Source organism: Sminthopsis crassicaudata, chromosome 1 (assembly GCF_048593235.1).
Source record: "Sminthopsis crassicaudata isolate SCR6 chromosome 1, ASM4859323v1, whole genome shotgun sequence".
Taxonomy (NCBI): Eukaryota; Metazoa; Chordata; class Mammalia; order Dasyuromorphia; family Dasyuridae; genus Sminthopsis; species Sminthopsis crassicaudata.
In genome coordinates, this window is record NC_133617.1 from 533,947,384 (window position 1) to 533,969,386 (window position 22,003).

Below are 22,003 nucleotides of genomic sequence, written 5' to 3' on the forward strand. Positions count from 1 at the left end.
TAATTATCTGTAATATTTCCCATATTGATGGATTTATGTTTCAAGATCATGACTGTCCTATGTTCTAAATCAAAAGAAAGGGGGAGATGTTAGGATTACTAAGTGAGAACTCAGGTTGTCTGGACAGTGACAAGGTGAGAATTCAGGTTTTCTGGACAATTACAAGGTGAGAACTCAGGTTGACTTGATAGAGGGGGCAAGCTCATTGGCTGGGGTGGTTCTTCCCAGAAGCCCTTGCATTATCCCACACCCATTCTCTGGGAGGATAAAAGAGACAGCACTGGGCGCAGAGAGCAGATCAGCCTGGAGAAGGATAAGAGCTGGAGGAGATTCAGAGCCAGGATTCAAGAAGAAAGACTCTGAATTGCATCAGGCTTGACGGGGCTCTCTGCAGGAAGGGAAGTCACTTCTTTGGACAAGAGTTAACAGGAACTGCCTGGAGACAACGGTTCGTTACAGGAAGAAGAATCTGTCTGAGAGATTTGAGTAGACACAGCAGATCTCTTCCCAGAGAGCGATCCAGCAGCTTCTGGAGACGACAGCTCGTTACAACTACTAATTAGCAGTTATGAGCCTGTACTCTTATTTAAAAAATGAACCATTGAAATTTCCTCCTCCTCTTCTCCTTCAAATCCCCTTGTTTCATAAATGTAAATGACCATCAACATTATATACTATACATTTAACTATTTAATAAATAGCACAATGGCATATTTAAATATTATTTATATTATATATACATATATATATAAAAACATATAAATATATTTATAAATGTTATAAATAAATAATATTATTATTCTTTAAACAGATCTGAGGAGTCTCCATACAGATCAAATGATAATTTTTTTAAACTTTATTTTTCTTGGGGTTTTTGTCTGTTTTCTTTTGCCACATAGCTCATATTAAAATGTTTTGCACTACTACAAATTGTTTGTCTTTTCAGGTAGAAGAGAAGAAAAGGAAAAAGGGAGAGAATTTGGAATTTGGAATTTTTTAAATATTAAAAATTAAAAACTGTTACATGTAACAGAGAAAAATAAAATTCTAAAAAAGATCCAGATTTGACAGTTACTGCCTTCATTAAATGTCTTTATTAGCTCAATAATATAAAATATTAATATAAAATACAAAGTCAGCATGACTCCTAATCTTGCTTCATTTCTTTTTTATTTGCCTTCACAAATTGTTTACTCTGGTCAAATGGTTACCTGCCAGGTATTCCTCATACATCATATTCTACCCACATTTCTATACTTTTGCACAATTAGTCCCAAATGTCTGAAATATATTCCTTCCTCTTCCCGACATTTTAGAATCCTTAACTTCCTTCAAAGCAAAGTTAAGATATCACTTTTAATTGAAGACTTTTCCTGATCACCTCAGTTAGTCATTTCTCTCCTTTGAAATGATTTTGTATTTTTGTCATGTATTTCTATTATCTCTTTAAATGTTGTATTCTCTGAATAGAATGTAAACTTCTTGAGGGCAGGGGCTGTTATATTTTTATATTTATATCCTTTGGTCATTTAACAGTGTAGACATTTACATATAGTAGATTTTAATTAATGGTTGTTAAATTAAATTATTTCAGTGTCAGATTCTCCCAAATTCCAGAAGAAAATAATCACGTATTTTGTTACAGGTTTGCTCTTTGCAGTGAATGGAAAGCCTCACCTTGGAGATAAACAACCATTGCAAGGATTTGTAATGAACTTTTCCAGTGGGGAAATCATAGATACCTTCACTCCAGTGAGAAAGGTATTTTAATAGGTTTTTTTTTAGTTTTTTTCTTTTTTAGACACAAAATTAAAGTACTCTTTTCATAACTATTAAGCATTGTCCTAAACTTTTTTTAAACTTTAAGTGCAACTATCAAGGCCTGGTATGTCAACTGGTTACTAACTAATGTGTGGATATTAGTACATTCTAGTTAATTGAGAAGTCCCCCCACAAATAAAAAGTAAGAGGAAGAAGATGACTGTTGTGTGTCTTCTCAACTTCTAAAGTTCTTAACTTAATGCAGGATTGGGGGGGGGGGAATTACCCTTACATCACTAAGTGATTAATTCACATCGTCTGTTCCTCAACTCTCATCTCAGATGCCACTCAATATTTTGGGTGATTTTAAGATCCTTGGTAGACTTTACATACCCAAGAATATTTTAATTTCATTTAATTAAAAGTACCCAAATTAGGAAACTTCCTTGCCTTAGCTGTTTAGGGAAAAACTACATAAATATATTTGATTTAGTTATCCCAGTCCTGAAAAAAAAAAAACTTATTTGATTTTGATTTGACCAGATGATTATCCTGGAAACCCTAATATTAGCATTTAATTCAGTTTGTCCAAGCCAGGGAAAAAGAAAAAAAAACTTTGTTTATAAGAATTGAGGGGCAGCTAGGTGGTGCAGTGGATAGAGCACCAGCCCTGAAGTCAGGAGGACCCCGAGTTCAAATATGGCCTCAGACACAACACTTCCTAGCTGTGTGACCCTGGGCAAGTCACTTAGCCCTAATTTCCTCAGCAAAAAAAGAAAAGAAAAAAAAAGAATTGAAGCATGGTTTGGTCATGAAAAGAACTCTTTAGTAATCTCTGTCTATACAACAGTATAATTTTTAAACATCATAATGATTCTATGTTTCCTTTACTCATTATCTCTTGCCCCAACTTCATATCTTTTAAAAACACTGAGGTATTTTCAAAACTTCATGTGAAAATGAGTAGAAAGAACTGAAATGAATGAAGAGATAAATAGTAATGAATGTGTATATGTGTGTAATTATGTATTTATGTTTGCATGAAACATCTGGCATTTAATTTGTAGAGAATTTCCTATTACATTTAATTTTATACATCATATGTTTCCAAGTACACCCAGCTTTATGATAACAACTTAATTAAACAAAAAATCTAAGATAATTCACAGTGTTTTTAGTATATTAGATAAAAACAATTAAGATACCTAATTCTACCACAATATCAAAACTATTTTACTTAAGAAAAAAGTAAATTTCTTATCTTTATATTTCTTTTAAAATATACTTCCTCTCCTTCAAGTCTGATGCAACATCCTCGATATTACATTGCATTTTCCTTTGCCTGACCCATTAATTCTGATTACTTAAATACATTCATCTTAAAAGATTTAATTTGGAGGGTGTCCCTTTTTAAAAAAGGAAAGATGGGGTTGTTAGTCAAGTTAGTCTTTGCTCCCCAGCAGAAATGTGAAATTAAAGAAAATCTAGTCCTACTTAAGAGGCTGGAATCTAATTCAATAAATTTTTATTAAGCACCTAAGATGTGCCAAACTGTAATATATAAAAAGATAGGCCTGCCCTCAATGAGCTTACTGTCTAAAGAGGGAGACCACACATAAAGAAGCAGAAAAATGGAGAGAGGCTGTGGAGTATTCAGTGTGGAAGCATTTTATTCAGTGGAGATGAAGCCAGTCATCTCAGCAGATGCAAAGGTGTTGATGTGGTCTGGAATTGGGACACTTAAATGAAATTAGGGTTTAATTGAGGTCTAGTGGCAGGTTCAGGGTACAGGGAGTCGAATAGAGCTCCCCTGCAACCCCTTTGTATTCGGCGCAAGGATTTGGAGTTAAATAAGGTCTAGTGGCGGTGCAAGAGTCCCCTGTAAAGGAATTTACAGACCTGAAAACCTAGATTAATAAAAGAGGTTTATTATGGGGATTGGAAGTAAAATTAAAGTCTGGTTAGTAAGAGGTGAAAGTAGAGATAAGAGGGCACTGGAAACAGCATTCCAGTAGGTAGAGATTCTTGGTGCCAGGTGTAAGGCTGCCATGTTTGGAACCTCTGCAAAGAGAGGGCTCCAGGCTGGCTCTTTTATAATCGGGGGCTTTGGCTACAAGCTGAAGGGGGCTTGTGGGTGGAGTCCTAGGTTGGCTTCTGGCTGGGTTTCAGCAGGGGTTAGAATTTGAATTTTATTCAATGGGTTTCCAGACTGAGCCATCCCCATCCAGATAATAAAAATGAAACTGTTTATGCTTGGGGTAGAGTCCCCTCCCTGAGGCAGAGGGGAAGGAGGTTTTCTCCTTTAAGGATTTTTCAGAGTTTTGGGGTTTCCTCTTCAATGTGACCTAAGAATTCACTTTCTATCTTCTGTAAAAGAAGTTATTGGGAGGAATTGCCACTCTGCCTTCTAGTCCTCCAGTCAGAGAGGAGGAGAGGCTAAGGGAGGTGGAGTCAATCAAGTTGAGTTAACCTTATGGTGGTGAATTTAGAGGAAATGACTTTATCTTGGTTGGGACACCTTATTCTTTGGAGTTGAAACCAGGAGAGAAGGTGCACAGTGCAGTAATATACATATAGGTGTGTATGCATATATACTCACATATATGTGATATGTTTGTAATATAAGGTATTATAATTATAAAATAATTGCTATACTAAATACCCATATGACATAAGACAAAATGAAGAAAAAAGTCCAAATATAACACCCTTTCTATCAACTAATATTTATTTAACAAAAATATACAGAATGATGATGAGGGTTGTGCTTATTTAATAAATGCAGGGAAGGCTATGGAATAAAGGTATTCATTGCCTATATATTAATTTCTTTATAAAGAACTTCCCTAATTTTATTCTCAAATATCGATTCACATTTTTGTTTGCTTACCTTTTGGACTGGATTGTATATTTCAGTGGGGTAGAGAACTCCTGTTGAGAAAATGCCCTGCAGACCAGCATCTATTTTGCAACTTTGAGCCTTAGTACTTAGAAGTGACAGCAGAAGTTGCCTGACCAAAAAGGAAGGTTACAAATGTTTCAGAAGACAGCCTGGGTGGAATTACATTTCTTTGGCTCATGAGTAAAAGAAATAAGGAATCAATTAAAAAATGCATTTGTAATGATGACAAATTTCAGACATTTAAGGAGGAAAAAAGGCAATACTACTTTGTAAAATGTGGAAGATGATGGATTTCAAAATAGGTCCAAGAATACTGTTTGCTTTGGGGGACCTACCTAGTGTGGCAGAGTGGAAAGAACATCGAACTGGGGTCCTCAAGCCTGGAATTCAGCTTCTCCTTTGTTTCTTACTAGTTACTGTTCTTGAGCAAAATGCTTCCAGTTAAAATGGAATAACAAAATATTTTTTAACTATAACAGGAAGAATATGTTTATTTTAGTGGAGACATTATCTTTCAAGAACTTAATTTTAGGAAGGTTTGGTTTTCTACTATGATGGAGAATCATATTTTAAGAGCAAGAAGTTTAACTCAGTTCTTTGTTAACCATGGGGAATCCTGTTTTCTCCTGACAACTATATGACTTTCTAATGTCACAGTTCTTGACCTCTTTAAAGTACTACAACAAAAGTCTTGTCATTTACTTCCTCTCTCAAATTTCTTTGCCAAATCAACTCCAAGTTAGTAGTTTTTTCATTCCATTTTCTTTTTCCAGAGTTCAGATATGTGGGAAAAGATGGAAAAGTGTGGCAGAATGAAAAAAATACTCAATTTGGAATCAGATGATTTGGGGTTAAGCCCTTGTATTGTAACTACTACCTGTTTTGTCAAGCAAATAATTTCTATCCTATGGGTTTCAGTTTCCTCTTATAAAATGAGGGTTTGGAGTAGTTGATTTATAGATTATATGTTTTGTTTGCTTTTCAGCATGCTATTGGTCATGTCTGTGACATTTGTTGCTGAGGTTTTGGTCAGGAGTACAGCCTTTGACATTGATGTTTTTCTGCAAGGAGAAATGCAATCTGTTTCTAGTCTATTTTTTGAAGTACTTTACAGAAATAGCCTGTGATAGAAAATCAGGATTGTCTTTTTGGTCTGAAAAATGAGTAGTCTCCCTTTTTTTGTTTCTCTGTCCTTAGAATCCAACATAGTACTGAGGACATCAGTGATCAATAAATGTTTGCTAAAGTAAATTAAATGGTCACATTTGCAAGTCTGGTACCACTCAATATTTGAACCCAGGGTAGAAAACACCTCAAGGAGAGAACTGTTAGAGAGCAATGTATATAACCTTTTGTTTCCATTTTACCTGTATGTCTTTACACATTTGCACAGCTCATATGCTTTTGTTGCTATGCTTAGCTGATTTTTAAAAATTTTTATTGCCAATATTTGTTAATTTTTAATTGCAATAGAATGCTTCAAGGCCTGTAATCCTTGGTCATTCCTTAATTGTACTAAGAAAAGCAATTAGCTCTCTTACCGCACTTTAACCTCAACACAACTCAAGGCATATATATGTTAGCTGAGAAGCACACATCCTGGTTATTGTTTATTATTTTATAATTATGTATTCAAACATGTCTTCTGGACAAAAATTAGATGGAATTCCCTGTATCCTGCCAAATACAACACATGAATCATATCTGGAGACTTCTGAAAACAGATGGAAATGTCAGGAACTCAAAATTGTAATCCTGTCCTTTCAAGGATTAACATGATCAATCAATCAGTCAACAAGCATATGATAACCCTAAGCAAATCATACAATATGTCTTTGCAATTCCATCTGCCTTTATGTATGAAATGAAGATAATTTGAATATCATCAATGGAGATTCATTATGTCAAAACATATGGATATAGGACGTGTGGATAATTACTTATTAAGTGATTATATATAATATTCTGTTTACTTTAAATATTGGTTTAAAATATTGTAACTCTTTAACTTCATAATAATAAAAAAAACACATTCAATGTCTCTTCTTGTATGTCTACAAAAATGAATCTAAATATCCTGTGCCTTTGAAGTTCCTTCTTTGCATAATCATGGTCATATTGATTTATTAAAAATATTCACATTGAAGCATTTTGAGAATGCATAACAACACAAGTAATTATGATTCTAACCCTTTTGAAGCTTTCCGTGTAACAGAGCAAATAGTTTTGATGGTGCAAACATCTAGAAAGAAATTTGAGAGAATAATACACATAATTGCCAAAATTTCATACTTATTTTGGCAGAATAAATTTTCTAACAGAACTTGTGGATTAATTGTTGTAAGTCGATTACTATATAAATGTTTGCCTTTGAAAGAGATGAGTAATCAAAAGTGAATTTCTCTTCTTCATACGCTCTTTTAAACTATGGTTTCTTTTATAACTGAGAAGATGGATATCAAGATTTGAACTATTTCTGATTTCTGAATTCTTTCTGTCTTCTGTGTTTCTGTGTTGCCATGGTAATTGACTGTTTGCTCTTTTGGCAGCATTTTGACATGCCCCATGATCTTGTCGCCTCAGAAGATGGGACAGTGTATGTGGGAGATGCTCATGCAAACACTGTATGGAAGTTCACCACCACTGAAAGTAGGTTTCCTCTAGTTGCATTGCATATGTTTGCTTTTCTTGGCTAAGCTGCTCAAATAAGAAAGCACAAGTGTCTCTGGAGAAATCTTTTTATTATACTGCAGCACAGTTATGCAATTCAGTTCTGTGTTTTAGCTAATTAGAAAAAGCAACTTTTTTCCCTGGCACAGTTATACCTCTATTTCCTCAGTTAATTTACAGGAAAGTCTCAGCCCCTCAAGCAATGCTTAATGCACTGAAAAGCAAGTCAAATCCAAGTTTGCTTCAGAGGGAAGAGATTGTCTTGGCTGAGAAATGTGCCTCGTATGCTTTTATTATTTCAACATTGTTTCCCCAGTTGCTCTTCAATTATCAGGAGCAGCTAAGCTTCCTGGAAACTCTGATTTGTATCAGAAACAACAGAATCCCAAAGAAGAAACACCTTTGCTCTTTCAGAGAGAGTTCAGTTTCCTCCAAATAAAAGATTGCTAAATTTGCATGCAATGTTAGAGTTCACCTGGGGCCAAAGTTTTGCTTTATCCAGCTATATTCAATTAATCCTGAGATTTCTTATCCTTCTACTGGCGTTTTATTTCCACTTTCCATATGTCTGATGTAACATGTTTGTGGGTAGCAAATACGAAGTTTTCACTAGTTCAAGTATGTGAAAAACTAGTTGATGACAAGTAATGATTGAAATTTCCCAAGGTCAAGAGATGTGTGTACACACACATACATAGAAATATACCCTGGTTAGAATCAAGAATAAGGAATGGACATATCTAAAACAGAAAAAGACAATTATAGATAATTGTTCACAAATCTTTAAATCTTGCTTTCCTCACAGCGATCCTAGGAGATAAACTGTGTAAATATTACTTCCATTTTACTGAGGAGAAAAACTCAAGCAACTTAAAGGTCACATAACCATAAGGATGCAATTCTGAACTAACCTCTTTTGATTCTAACTCCAGTGCTTTCTCTACAGGGTTTCTTCTGCATCTGTATAACCTATGAGAAGCAATTTACCACCTTTAGCTGGAATAGGTTATGATAGGAACCTGCAAACTTGAGAAAGATAAAGAGCATTAGCCACAGCAAGAGAGAAGTCATCAAATCAAAAAGGAATCTATAAAATGTAATCAGATGACAAAATGGTTTCTTTAGCCAAAAAATTGGAAAAAATTTAAAAATCTTCCCAAGTCACTTTTTTATTTTATGATAATGATCTCAAATAAAGTTAAATACAGAGAAAGATATATCCTGTGTTTCATCATTATGGCATCATTTAGTGTTGGTATATCTTAGAGTCACTTAGACCAGCTGAATCATTGCTGAGAAAAGCTATCAAATATGGGAAGATGGGGCAGCCAGATGAGTCAGTGGATAGAGCACTAGCCCTGGAGTCAGGAGGATCTGAGTCCACATGCAATCTCAGACACTTAATGCTTACTAGTTATATAACCCTGGGCAAATTTCTTAACTCTAATTGCCTCACAAAAAAAACAAACAAACAAATATGGGGCGGCAGTCTCATAAGGGCCAGCCTTACTAAGCTAAGAGAGGATCATCTTTAGCTCTCAAATCACTAATTATCAATTATTTGGCCACATTAACCCATGATATAGACAAAGGTGAAAATGGTTCTCAGTTCTATTTATACTGCTCCACTTCCACAATGATGGCAAAAGTAGTAGAATAGCCAGAATAGCCGAAGAAAGGATAGCTAAGTTTTAGGACAAAAAAAAAAGTCTAATTTTGCCTTCATAGGCCATCTCAAAAACTGGTAGCCAAAAGTGATATGACTTTAGAAATAAGTTTAGATATTATCCTTTTGGAAATAGGACCACTTGACAAATCAGTCTTATATACTGAGCATTCTAAGGATAAGCTTAATAAAGATATGTAGTATCTAACTAAGGTCATCTTAACTTTCCTTAGTAGTTCTAAATTCAGGATTCAGAGAGAGATGATCTAATCTGTGGTTTGTACTTCAATATGTTGTGACAGGAGTAATGAATGTATTTGACAAATTAGTCCTCTAAAATAAAATTGTTATCAAAATTGCTCCCTTCAAATGCCTTCATTTTCCCTATTTGTGTTTTCTGTGTTACAGAAATAGAACATCGATCAGTTAAAAAGGCTGGTATCGAGGTGCACGAAATTAAAGGTTTGTCAGATTCCTATTAGTATTGAACAACCAACCTAATTCATGATGGGTTTCTTTGTGGTTCACAATAGCACCTACAAAAAAAAAATAACAAGATAAAAATAGCAACTGATCTGGTCATTTGTCCATGAACTATATTAAGTTTTGAACCTTTAAACTCACACCTGTTGTTGCTGGGGGTTTTTTTTCCTGATAAACAGAGCTATAATAATGAGTTCAAATGCCCTGACCTGATGAAATGGAAAGTGTCAAAGGATCTGTATTGAGTATGCCAGATCCATTTAGAAAGCAAAAGGTCAGTCACTCCCTGTTTAAAAGTCCATGAACTTTTTCTGACAAGCAGAAAGAGCCATTTAAAGAATATAAACAGCAGTTTGATAATGGGCTCTAGCAGTATACATTAGTATTTAATCCATTATTGTTGCAGCCTAATTGCCAAAAGAAATTAATGCAACTCCATAAGCACTTCTCTTACTATCAGTAGTTATAAAACCACAGGGAAGCAGTAAGCTCATTTTGAATCAGAATTAATGATTTACTATTTTTCCAAGGATTTGCCTATATTTACATCTATGCTACTGATTTTAAACTCTGAGATATGATTAGAACAGTTAAGAATTTTCATTAATCTCATTTCAGCAGCACACCAACTGTGTTAATAGTTGCTTTAAAATGATTCTGTTGGAATTTTAAGTTTGCACTTTGGATTTACTTGTTTTCCTTTCTTGTGATAGGAAATTGAACAGAATTGGAAAGAAATAAGAACAAAGAAGGAATTTAGAGACATAAAGTAGGCAGATATGACAATTTAGTTAACTCAAAGTTGAAAGTTGAAAGGGATAAGAATAAAATAAATAACAAGTAACTTTAAAATTTTAGTTTACATCCACACAAGGAAAGCACATAATTTTCTGTATTTGAGAGAAGGCTTTTTTCCTCATATTTCTGATGAGGGCATATGTAACATTGTTAATGTATTTGTGAAACAAGGGACATGAAGTTGTTTGCTAACTGTTGAAGAGGATTATACATCAACTACAGTTAAAAGCCACTCTAAAGAGTCAAGACCACTTCAGTTAAAATTATGACATGAAAGGTCATAGAAAAGCCTAAGTCCCGGGTAAACTCCAGAAAAATCTGAAAAGGGTCCCAGAAAGACTAATGATAAAAAAAAATCTGAAAAATAGGCTCATCTCTCCAGTGAAGAATCACACAAAAAAGATATCTACCTGCAGAGGCAAAGGCATCTTACTAAAAAGATAGTATGAATGCAAATAAACACAGATGCTTCAATGTCAGAATAGCGGAGGAAGGAGTGGGGCAGTGAAGGAGGGGAGAGGAAGAGATAAAAAGAGATGGAAGGCTGTCAAACTAGATAAATCATCATGAATTCCAATAATTCAACCAAAACCAGCAGAGGTAAGTACAAGAGGGAAACTAGCCTGACTTCTCACAAATGGATCTAAAGTTAACCAAGGCTTTTCATAGATGTCAAGCCAGCTCCTAAAATCAATCCCTTGAATCCAGATCCAGCTTGTAATAATGTGGGGAAGAGAACTATTCCCCATGGATCACAAATAGAGAGATAGAGGAAAGCCACGAAATCCCCTAAACTCTGGGAACTACAGAATGAGAGAGGGCCAATGCAATACATCAAAACTATTATCAGGAGGCTTGTTCATGACTCCAAAGATGAAAATCATATCCAATATCCTTATGAGAGCTGTTACACAACTGCAGAGGTGGGAATTAATTCCAAATTGAGGATTATACAAAAAGAAGGAAACAGCAGTCAACTGAAGCCGGAGCCTACAGGTGACCACTAGAAAACTGAGACAGAAGATAGAAACTGAGTCAAAAATGATCAGTGGCAACCCATCTAAGAGTGAACTGGTATGAGCACAAAATCCCAAACAAAGAAGAAAGGTTGAAAATATGAGTAAAGAGAAGAAAGCAGTAAATACAGTTAGAAAATCTGTGGATTAAGAGAAACGCACAGGGCACAACACCTGCAAGCAGAGCTTCAGAAAATAAAACTAGCTGGGCTACAAGAATTACTAGACTGACTGGAAGAAATAAAGCAAGAGTTTAAAAAGATCAATGAGTTTAGAAGGGGGAAAAAGGAGAATAATCTAGAACAAAAAAGGGAAAGCTTAACCATATAGTAGAATACATAAAAATTAAAATTGACTAAACAGAATTCATTGATTTCAAGACAAAAAAAAATATTTGAACAAAATCAGACAAAATAGAAAAAAAATAAGGCATTTAATATTTTTAAAGATTAATCTGGAATATAGTTCAAGGAGAAATAATTTAAGATTCTTCACATCCTAAAAACCATGACCAAAATAAACTTATAATGGTATGTTTTCAAGGAATTATAAATAGTAATCTGCTAGGTTTCTTGCTTAGATTAGGACTAGAGAGCAAAATAAAAATAAAAGAATGCATAGATCACTTCCTGGGGGGAAATCCAAATTGAAAACTCCTAAGAATTCTATAACCAAAATCTTGCAAGCAACTGTTAAAAAAAAAAAAAAAAGACCACACACACACACACACACACACACACACACAAATACATATACATATATTTAAACTACTGGAAAGAAGTGAATAGTGATGAAGTGCTTATATTTTAATAGAAAGAGAAGAGATAAGGGTCTCTTAAAAATCTTTATATTTTAGGAGTCAGAGAGGTAACTAAATGAGGAAAAACATGTTTTTGTTCTATTTTGTTGGTTTTAAGAGAGAAAAGAAAAGAAAGAGAAAAAATGTAAACATTAGAAAAGAAATGAGGAGGAAAGAAAAGGAACTTACTATTTTGTATAAGTGGAATGTGTGAAACAAAAAAATATAGAAATCTGGGGAAAGCATTGGTGAAGGGGCAGATGGGGAGAAGAGATGGCCATATCATACCTCAATCTATCTGACCTGGATTAAATATATATAGATACACATACATATGAACAATACTATACTTGAAAGTAATAAAAGGGAGAGGAGGAATTTGAGATAAAGAGTAAAAAAAGAATAGTCATAAGGGAATAGTAAGAAGCAAAAACAAATTCAGTCTTAGAAGAATGATCACAAAAAGATGCATAAAAAGGGAAAAAAAACATTTAGAGTATCTGATTAGGAAGAGACCACTTGACTTGCACTTTTTTTTTATAATTTCTCTTCATTAGCCTCCTTCTTTGTAAATAGGAAACTAAAAGGGAAAAATGAAAAAGTTTAACAGGATTTGATGTATGGAAATACACAATTATATTTATATAAATGAGTATAATAAGAGATGCTTCTATGCCTCTGCATGTTTCTAAACATCTTTTTATATTATTCTTGACTGGAGAGACAGGCTCATGTTTCAGGTTTTTTTTTCATCATTAGTCTTCCTGGGATCCTTTTCAGATATTTGCTGGAGTTCACATATCAAAATGATGGGGTGAATCATCCATAAAACAGAAAAAGGAAGTAAAATGTAGTTGAAGACAGAGTCCAACAATATGTTGTTCACAGGAAGCACATCTGAACCATAGACTTTCCCAGAGTGGCTGAAGCAGAATTTATTATGCTTCATATAAACTTTTTAAAAAATTGTGGCAGAAATCATAATGTCAAATAAAGACCATAGTAAAAAGTAATTTTATTTGTTTAAAATAAATCTAATTTGATTAAAAATAAACAGAAAAACTATTATGCCCAAAGACAATATTTCTGCATAGATATGTGATATATATATTTTCAGCTATACATGATATCTTCCAAAAATTGACCACATCACAAGGCATAAAATGTAACAAATGAAAAAATAGAAACATTAAGCATCTTCTTTATACACAAGAACACAATTATTGTGCAGAGGATAGTATAGAGTTGAAATGGCTTGACTATATTGAGTTGAAGTTGAAAAGAGAAAAGTGAAGTAAAAGGGAATAATGATCTAAGAAAGCATGGAGAGGTTGGGGTGTTAGAAGTTTTAATAAGGATGAAATGTAACAAATGAAAAAAATAGAAATGTTAAACATCTTTATAGACAAGAACACAGTTATAAATATAATTAAGAAAGGGACTATGAAGAAGTGGTTCAAACTAAGTACTAAATAGTAATTAAGAAATTCAATCCTTTATGTTTTGAAGGATTAAACAACATATTATAGAAACAATAGATAATGCCAACTATAAGATATCATACCATAACTTTTGGGATATAACCAAAATAATCCCGAGAGAATTTATGTCTCTAAAGATATTCAGCAAATTAAATTTAAAAGGACAGATCAATGAATTATGTATGCTGATAAAAAGTTAGAAGAGTTAATTCATCAGAAATTCCAATGAAACACAAAAATGGAAATTTTGACAATCAAGGAAGACATCAGGCAGACTGGGAGTAACGCAGGTCTCAGATTTGGCAAGAGAAAAGTAACAATAGGAAAAAAGGGGTAAGAGATTCAAGCAGAGGACAGTTTAGAGCTGAAATGGCTTAGCTATACTGAGTTGAAGTGGAAGAGAAAAGTGAAGTAAAAGGGAATAATGATCTAAGAAAGCAGTGAGGGGTTGGGGTGTTAGAAGTTTTAATACGGACAAAAAAACAGGTTTAAGAGGGATTAAACATAAGGAAAGGTAGAATTATCAGAAGTTATGGTTACATAGAGAACTGTCAGAGTTTTAATTAGAGAAAATGGAATATTTATGTTATCATAATGGGACTATCCCTAAGTGTAGATAAAATGGAGTAAAGGATTAGATTGTCGTATTTAAAGAGGATAGGGGATTTAAGGACTTCAGTATACTACAGCAATCAAATTCAAATTCAGAGGAACTTAAAAAAAATTTTTAAACATTTTTACTTAAAGTTTTGAGTTCTATATTTTGTCCTTCCCCCCTCCTCATCCCCTTCCCTGAGGTAGTAAACAATAAGATATAGGTTATACATGTGTAATTATATAAAACAGTTAGGTGGAATTTTTTGATTGAATATATTTCAAAAGGGGAAAGGTTTGGGAATGAAAGAAATAAAGTGAGAGTCCTGAAAATGACTGGGGAGCAAGGATAATGGGGAAATTAAAGAAGATATCTAGCTATCCAATAGTAGAGGGGAAAACATTGATCCATCAGCAGGGAACCAGGTCCCTGTGAGAATTACTAGTGAGAATATGAGAAAAAGAGACCCAGATAAAAAGACAAGTTTGTTCACTATAAAATGGGAATTCTAGAGGTCACAGTAGAAGGGTTCAGCAGGACTGGAAAAAGACATGGTTGGGATAGAGTTGATGGGAATGAATATAACAGAACAAGAGAAAAAGACTGACAAACTTTCTCTTAAATGGCCTTTGATTAATCAGAATAAAAAAAATGTATAGAAACTGAAACAAACAAACAAAAGTAAGGGCAATAATAGGTAGTAAATGAGTAGATAAACTTACTATCTCACTATGCAGAAATTGGAAAGGGGTTATGCCTGTTCTTTCACCTGCATTGCTGGTGAAAGGGAACTGGGCAATGAAAGACAATAGGAAATGGAAGGATATCCATTGCCATTATTTTTATGTAATGATAGTTTTAGAAATATTAACTATATTAAAGACAAGAAAAAAATGAAATAAAAATAAGAAAAAAGGAAATTATGTCTCTTTGCAGATGTTATGTCTGCTTTCTTAAAGTACTCGATAGATTCAATTTAAAATTAATATAAATAGTAAATTCAGTTAACATAAATATGTAAAATAAGTCCATAAAAATAATATCTTTTTATATATTATTAATGAAAACTAGCAGAAATAGAGATGGTATTCAATACCACAAAAAGATAGAATTCTATTAGTGAATCAGCTTAAAAAAAAAATTTACATATAGTCTAACTTCATTGCCCTAGGAAATTTAGAGTATAGTGTGTAAATGTATAGCACCTAGTAAGAATATTTAAGACATATATTATTTTTCAATTTTAAGTAGTATAAGTTATTTGAATATATAGTATATGCTTATATACATATAAATATGTATATTTATAATACACACATATATATTACATACATATATATATATATATATATATATATATATATATATATATATATATATAATCTTCCAAGCACTCTTTATGATTCCTGGAGTATTAAGTGCTAGTACATTCCAAAAACTTCCAGCAATGTATATGAAATATTATTTAAGGTGCCATTTTTAAAAATATATCTTATTTTCCCCAATTATATATTAAAATAACTTAATATTATAAAAAGTTTTAAGTTCCAAATTTTATCCATCCTTTCTTCCCTTCCTTTGTCCCCTCACTGTGGTAGTTAAGGTGTTACTCTTGTCTTGATTACCAAGACTTCAAGTGATACCTGGCACTTTGAGTACATTTTTATGACAAGAATAACGAGACAGATTAGCCTTGTTGAGAATGGCTTGCAAGGACAGGTAGTTTGGAATTGTTAAGACAAGTGTATTACATGTGATGGGAGAAGGGGAGCTGAACTCCTTTTCTAAGTACATCATTTTTCCATTTTCATGACTTTGAATAGAATATAATTATACTGTCTCACCTTCATTTTTATTAATTCTATATATTTACAGATATCTCTGTAGACACTGTTGAAAAAACATGTCATATTAGATCATTGGATCAAAAGGACTTCCTTGTTTTCAAGAAATCTTTTCTCATATTCTTTATTCCTTCTTTATCAGAAAAGCTCCAAATAATCCATAATACATTTTCATTCACAATTTCTATGACACTTTATGTCTGTATCATACCAGGAGAACTAAGAGGCAGCATACAAAAATTTTTTTGCCCTCAAATTCAATGATAATTTATCTCCATATTATATCCCTATTTAGATAGGCCATTGGTTATTTCCCTTTAAATTTTGAATCCTAGGAAGGTAGTAGTGAAGGTAAAGGGTTCAGTTAATGCAAAAGTATGAATCATCCCATTTCTACTGCTCACTGACATCAAACAGTTATTTCTTCAATACCTTGAAAATAATTTAGAAAATTCTGCCTCAGAAAAATGAAAGAAACAAGTCTCCAAAATCCATAAGCCTCTGTCTGTACATACTAAATTTAGACAAATTTTTTTCCTGACTTTCAAACTAGTAAGCTCAAGTATTACCCAGAAGTAGAGGCAAAGATTTTTTCTAAAATGCATCTTAAAGAAAGATAATATGTAGCACTCATCCTGTCTTTGGGCAAGATTCAAAAACTTTATAGTACTTTGTCAAATATAGCTTTCCTACTCAGTAAATAAAAATTAAGTTAAGTATTAATAATTTTGAAAATGACATTGGTCCACCTTACAGAGTTATATGTTTATATGTTCCTTGCTTATATATCACTTAAGTGACATTTATTGTATACACATAATCTCCTATACAAGATTATTATAAACTACCATGTCTTATTTATTTTGGTATTTTGCTCAGCCCCTAACAGTATCTTGTACAAGGTGCTTTTTAAACATTGAATGAGTGAATGAAGAAAGAATGAATGCAAATAAGTAAAATGAGACAGATGCCTAAACCTAGTTTTATTTCCATTCTTAGAGAATTTCATATATTTCTCTACTCTGTTATCTAATAACAACGTATTGTTATCATCTTCAAAACATTTACTAAGCCCCTTCCTGTATATGCACCATAACAGGTACTATAGAAAGTAAGTTTAAAAGATACAACTAGATGCTTAGTACTTAGTACTTTATAATCTAAATTCAATCCTATTTATGTAGGAAGATATAGATTCACTAGTTGAATCTAAGAATTATATATAAATTAAAGAATTGCTTTCAGTTCATATAAGAAAGATCCATGCATCTGATGATAAAGGAATTCTATAGAAAAACTGGAGAAAATGAATTTGAAGGTAAAAAAAAAACTTTCAGTAATTATTACTGAATACATAATTATTTTATTATCTTTTTACTTTGAAAGAAATTCAAAGTCATAAAATTTACAAATTTTCTTCTAATGAGCCGTAATTGATTGGGGAGGTGGGGATTGAAATATATGGGTTAGGTCAATATTGTGAACTCTTCTTCCTTTGAAGAAACAGAGACAGTTGTTGAAACCAAAGTGGAAAACAAACCCAAATCACCCGAGCTGCTGAAGATGCAAGAGAAACAGAAATTGATCAAAGAGACAGGCTCTGGAGTTTCCTTTGTTCTTATTACCACCCTTCTCGTTATTCCAATTGTTGTCCTGCTGGCTATTGCTGTCTTTATTTGGTGGAAGAAAACAAGGGCCTATGGAGGCAAGTAAAATTGAACAACTTTATTTTGGAAGCATAGTTTTGAAAAAAGCATGTTTGGTGTGATTTGCTGACTCCCCCCCCTCCCCAAGTCATCCCTTTTAGGTATTTTTTTCCTTTCATTAACCTTACTGAATATTCACTAAATATTACATTTAACTTCTCCATCATTATAAAAACTGCTTCTGGAGTCTCTAAAATTGAAGCTTTTAAGTCAAATGTTTAAGTTTTTACTTCATCTTTAGGTAATTATTATTACCTATATAATTCTCTTTAAATCAGAGACTTTTCTTAGACCATTTTGGTGACTAGTTTCCTTTAATACTTCATCTCCTTTGTAATAATACATATTTTATGCAGTGCATCAAAAATTCAGGGATCCATAGTCTTCACCAGATCATCAGAGGACTCCATATCTGGGACAAGGTCTACAATTAAGTAGCAACAGAACAGAACAGAAAATTGGGTCAGGTACCTGCTGCAGCCCCTGGAGAATCCACAAAGGACCTGTTGCTAGATTTCTAAAGAAAGGTTCCATCTTGCAGTTCAGAAAGTGAACCTTCCTACTTAGTCATTCTGGCTCCTCTCATTGCTATGTCTTCAGTAACCTCATATTTGGGGTGCTTGATATTTTTTACGGTTTATATATACATATATATGTTGTATATTAAATTAATCTTTCTAGAAATGGATTAAAGTTCTTTACAAGTTGATTTGGCTTTATTCAACAATGAGATGATTCAGGCCAATTCCAATAGATTTGTGATGGAGAGAGCCATACATAGAGAGGACTATGGGGGCTGAATGTGGATCACAACATATTTTCATCTTTTATCATTTGCTTGCTTTTTTCTTTCTCATTTTTTTCCTTTTTGATCTGATTTTTCTTATTCAGTATGATAAATGCAGAAATATATTTAGAAGAATTGCACATTTTTAACCTATATTGGATTTCTTGCTATATAGGGGAGGGAGAAGAAGGAGAGAGTGGGAGAAAATTTCAGAACAGAAGGTTTTGCAAGGGTGAAAGCTGAAAACTATCTTTGCATGTATTTTGGAAATAAAAAGCTATTATTTTAAAAATCTTCACAAGAAAAGATGTAAAAAAATTATGAAAATATGGCTATAAAAATATAGGATCCCATTTCACTTCTATAGACATTCTTAGCTCCAGATTCCATATAGGAGGGCCTTAAATGAAGGGTTTGTTAACTTTAGATAATATGAGGATACATCCCAAATGTTCATGGACTTTGTTTTCTTTTAATCTTTAAGAAAAAAGTAATTATTATGTATAAATAGAAACTTTTCTCAAGCAAGAGGAATTCTGATTATTATGTATAAATAGAAACTTTTCTCAAGCAAGAGGAATTCTGATCTTAAGGTTAAAATAGAACTCTAGAATCAAGATCTTTGTAACTCAGGCTACACAATTCTCACAAACAATCACTTTTACCATACAGTCTCATGTTATGATTGATTTTTTAACTTAAAATTATATTGAAAAGTATATTGTCTTTTTAAACTTTTTTAACCAATCATCACTCATGAGATCCAGATTATGTCCTCAAAGTTGTGCTTATGAACTAAAGATGGTAGTTCAGGTTTATTCTGAAATTTGATATCTCTTTCCAGGTGATTCTGAACACAAACTTGAATCAAGTTCAGGAAGAATACTAGGAAGATTGAGAGGTATGTCTGTGACCTTTTAGAATCCATTTACTTCAAATGAATTCAGGCAAAGTCAACAAAAAAACCTATGTTTCTGAAAGAGCAAGCATATATTTCATATTCTCTCTTTGAAAATTAAACTTCCCAAGGAACTGGGGTCATATTTCCCCAGTGAAAATCCAATAAACCAAAAAAAGTGTGTAGAAATATGGTACCAACTATTCTCCTTTTCTGTACATTGCTGTTCTAAATTATTTAAGGCTCTTCATCTGCCTTTCATCTGATCACTATTTGTCTTCTGTAAATTTTCTATCATTCATGTGGCACATTTGTAATTGTCATAGTGGATGTGGCTTTTTTTTATAGTCACTGGAATGAACAATTGCTTTATTAACAGAATTCTGCATAGTCTTAGAAACAGCAGGGGTCTACAGATTGTACATCTGAAATAGTCCATTGCTGACACATAGCCTGCAGAGCTTTGTTTTTACTTTATGAGATCAAATTACATGTTCAGTATTACTTTTGCAAACCTTAAAATGCTAAATAAAAGTTAGTTATTGTTTATGCTAAGTTGTAAAGAAAATAACAATGTTCTTTTTCTGTCAAATGGATTCTTTACTTCTATTGTTCCTTTTTTCTCTTACATATCCCTTCACCTTCCCATCTTATAATGTCACTTGCCATTAATGTGAATAGGATTGGGAAAAGTGAAGTATACCAAAAACAGCTAGGGATAAAAAAATTTAGTAAAAATTCCTAGAAACTTAATTCCAATTTTTTGTCAATACTTTGTTTATTCAGGCAAAGGAAGTGGGGGTCTAAACCTTGGAAACTTTTTTGCAAATCGCAAAGGTTACAGTCGAAAAGGATTCGATCGCCTCAGCACTGAGGGGAGTGACCAAGAAAAAGATGATGAAGGCAGTGAATCAGAAGAAGAATACTCAGCACCTCCACCCCTACCAGCTCCTGTCTCTTCCTTAAACTAAGCCTTGGATTTCTTTGTTGTACCATTTTACCAAGAACACCAGATTGCTTTCTCTTTCGCACGTTGAAAATTTTGTGTATTTAATTGTAAACTGCACTACTCTGTGTGGGACTATATACTTTTGGTTTCTTCTTTTGAGTTTAGTTTGCTTCTGTTTAAAGTGGAGGAGTATCCTGAAAGATCATAATAGTGCCATTATCCTTGTGTAAGCATCTACAAAAGAGAAAGAGGGAAGTCCTCTTTTTCCATCACAGTACTATTTTAAGAGATGTAATGTTTACTCAGTTACAGTTTGGAACTTATCTCTATGTGTAAATTGATCCCATTATCTGCTTTCACACAGTATTTTCCCAATAGCTCTTCCATTGCCAATTTCTTTCTTTGGTGCCTTTCCTGTCCAGTGTTCCCAACCTATGGCAGTACAGAAAAACTACATGCTACAAGATGATAAAGCTGCTAAATCGCCTTCTATTTTTTTAAAATCACTAACATTATATTGCAATGAGGGAAAGAAAAAAATAGTCTCTATTTAAAAAAAGAGTTTGGTTTTGTTTTTAATTTTCTTCAGTTGGTGTGTTTCTGGGATGTCTTATTTTTAGATGGTTATACTGTTAGAATGCTATTTTCAGAATCTGAATGTAATTTGTGTAATAAAGTGTTCTCAGAGCATTAGCTGTCAGAGTGTACTTTGCAATTTTTGGATATTTTTAGGTTTTGTATACAACTTTTGTAATGACTACACAAATTACAAGTATGGTGAAATTTTATCAATGACTTCTGCAAGCAAAAAAAGTGCTATTTTGTGTAAAATTTAGAAACTATTTTGTTATGTAGCAAGTAATATAAGAAAAACCAGATCAAGAGTTTGCATACATGTATAAGAATTAAGCTCTCTTTAAATATTTAAAGAATAATTTTGCCTGTATATCGATCTGCAGGGTATATATACTTTAATAAAACATGATCATAGCTAAGAGGAAACCTGTGTCTCCAATTGCATATGCAAATGAAAATAGTGTAGATAAAGTTTTCCCCTACAACTAATTTTGAGTTCATCAAAGTTTCCATACAGTTATACAGCCAAGTCTTAATTACTAAAAATTTGTCAGACTTTTATTTGTCTTTTGAAGACCTATTTCACAATAAGAGCAAAAAGAATCACTTCCACTAGACACCATATTCCTGATTCACTAAATATATATTTGCTTAGCACCCAGGTAACATTACCCTAAAAGTAGAAACATTATAATCAACTAGGTGGGACAGTGGATAAAGTGTTGGCCTGGAATCAGGAAGAGCTGAGTTCAAATACAGCCTCAAATACTTATTAACTGTGTTAACCTAGACAGGTCATTTGACCTCTCTGCCTTAATTCACTGGAGAAGGAAATGGCAAACATTGAAGTATCTTTGCCAAGAAAACCCCACAATGGGGTCACAAAGAGTCAGGCATGACTGAAAATGGCTAACCAACAAAGAAGCAAATCAGTTGCTTCACAGTAATATTGTAATAATCAATTTGATAGATCAACAAGCATTCATTAAATAACTGCTATTACCAAACAAGGTGCTAGTCACTGGGAGTACAAATACAAAAAATGATTCAATCTCTATTCCCAAGAAGCTCC

At 33.1% G+C, this 22,003-nt stretch overlaps 1 protein-coding gene across 14 annotated transcripts in view; it reads left to right on the forward strand.

The window, feature by feature from the left end:
• The window catches only part of PAM (peptidylglycine alpha-amidating monooxygenase), a 344,584-nt gene extending 323,536 nt beyond the window's left edge, over positions 1–21,048 (forward strand). For 10 of the 14 annotated variants that reach the window (XM_074281870.1, XM_074281882.1, XM_074281877.1 and 7 more), the window contains 6 exons: positions 1,646–1,761; positions 7,213–7,312; positions 9,408–9,461; positions 17,517–17,720; positions 19,353–19,409; positions 20,193–21,048. In XM_074281870.1, coding sequence (XP_074137971.1) covers positions 1,646–1,761; positions 7,213–7,312; positions 9,408–9,461; positions 17,517–17,720; positions 19,353–19,409; positions 20,193–20,377 — 716 coding nt within the window. In that variant the 3' untranslated portion in view covers positions 20,378–21,048. The remainder of the gene's footprint in view (positions 1–1,645; positions 1,762–7,212; positions 7,313–9,407; positions 9,462–17,516; positions 17,721–19,352; positions 19,410–20,192) is intronic. The other 4 variants (XM_074281880.1, XM_074281883.1, XM_074281881.1 and 1 more) reach the window with 2 other exon arrangements.
• Positions 21,049–22,003: the final 955 nt, after the last annotated feature.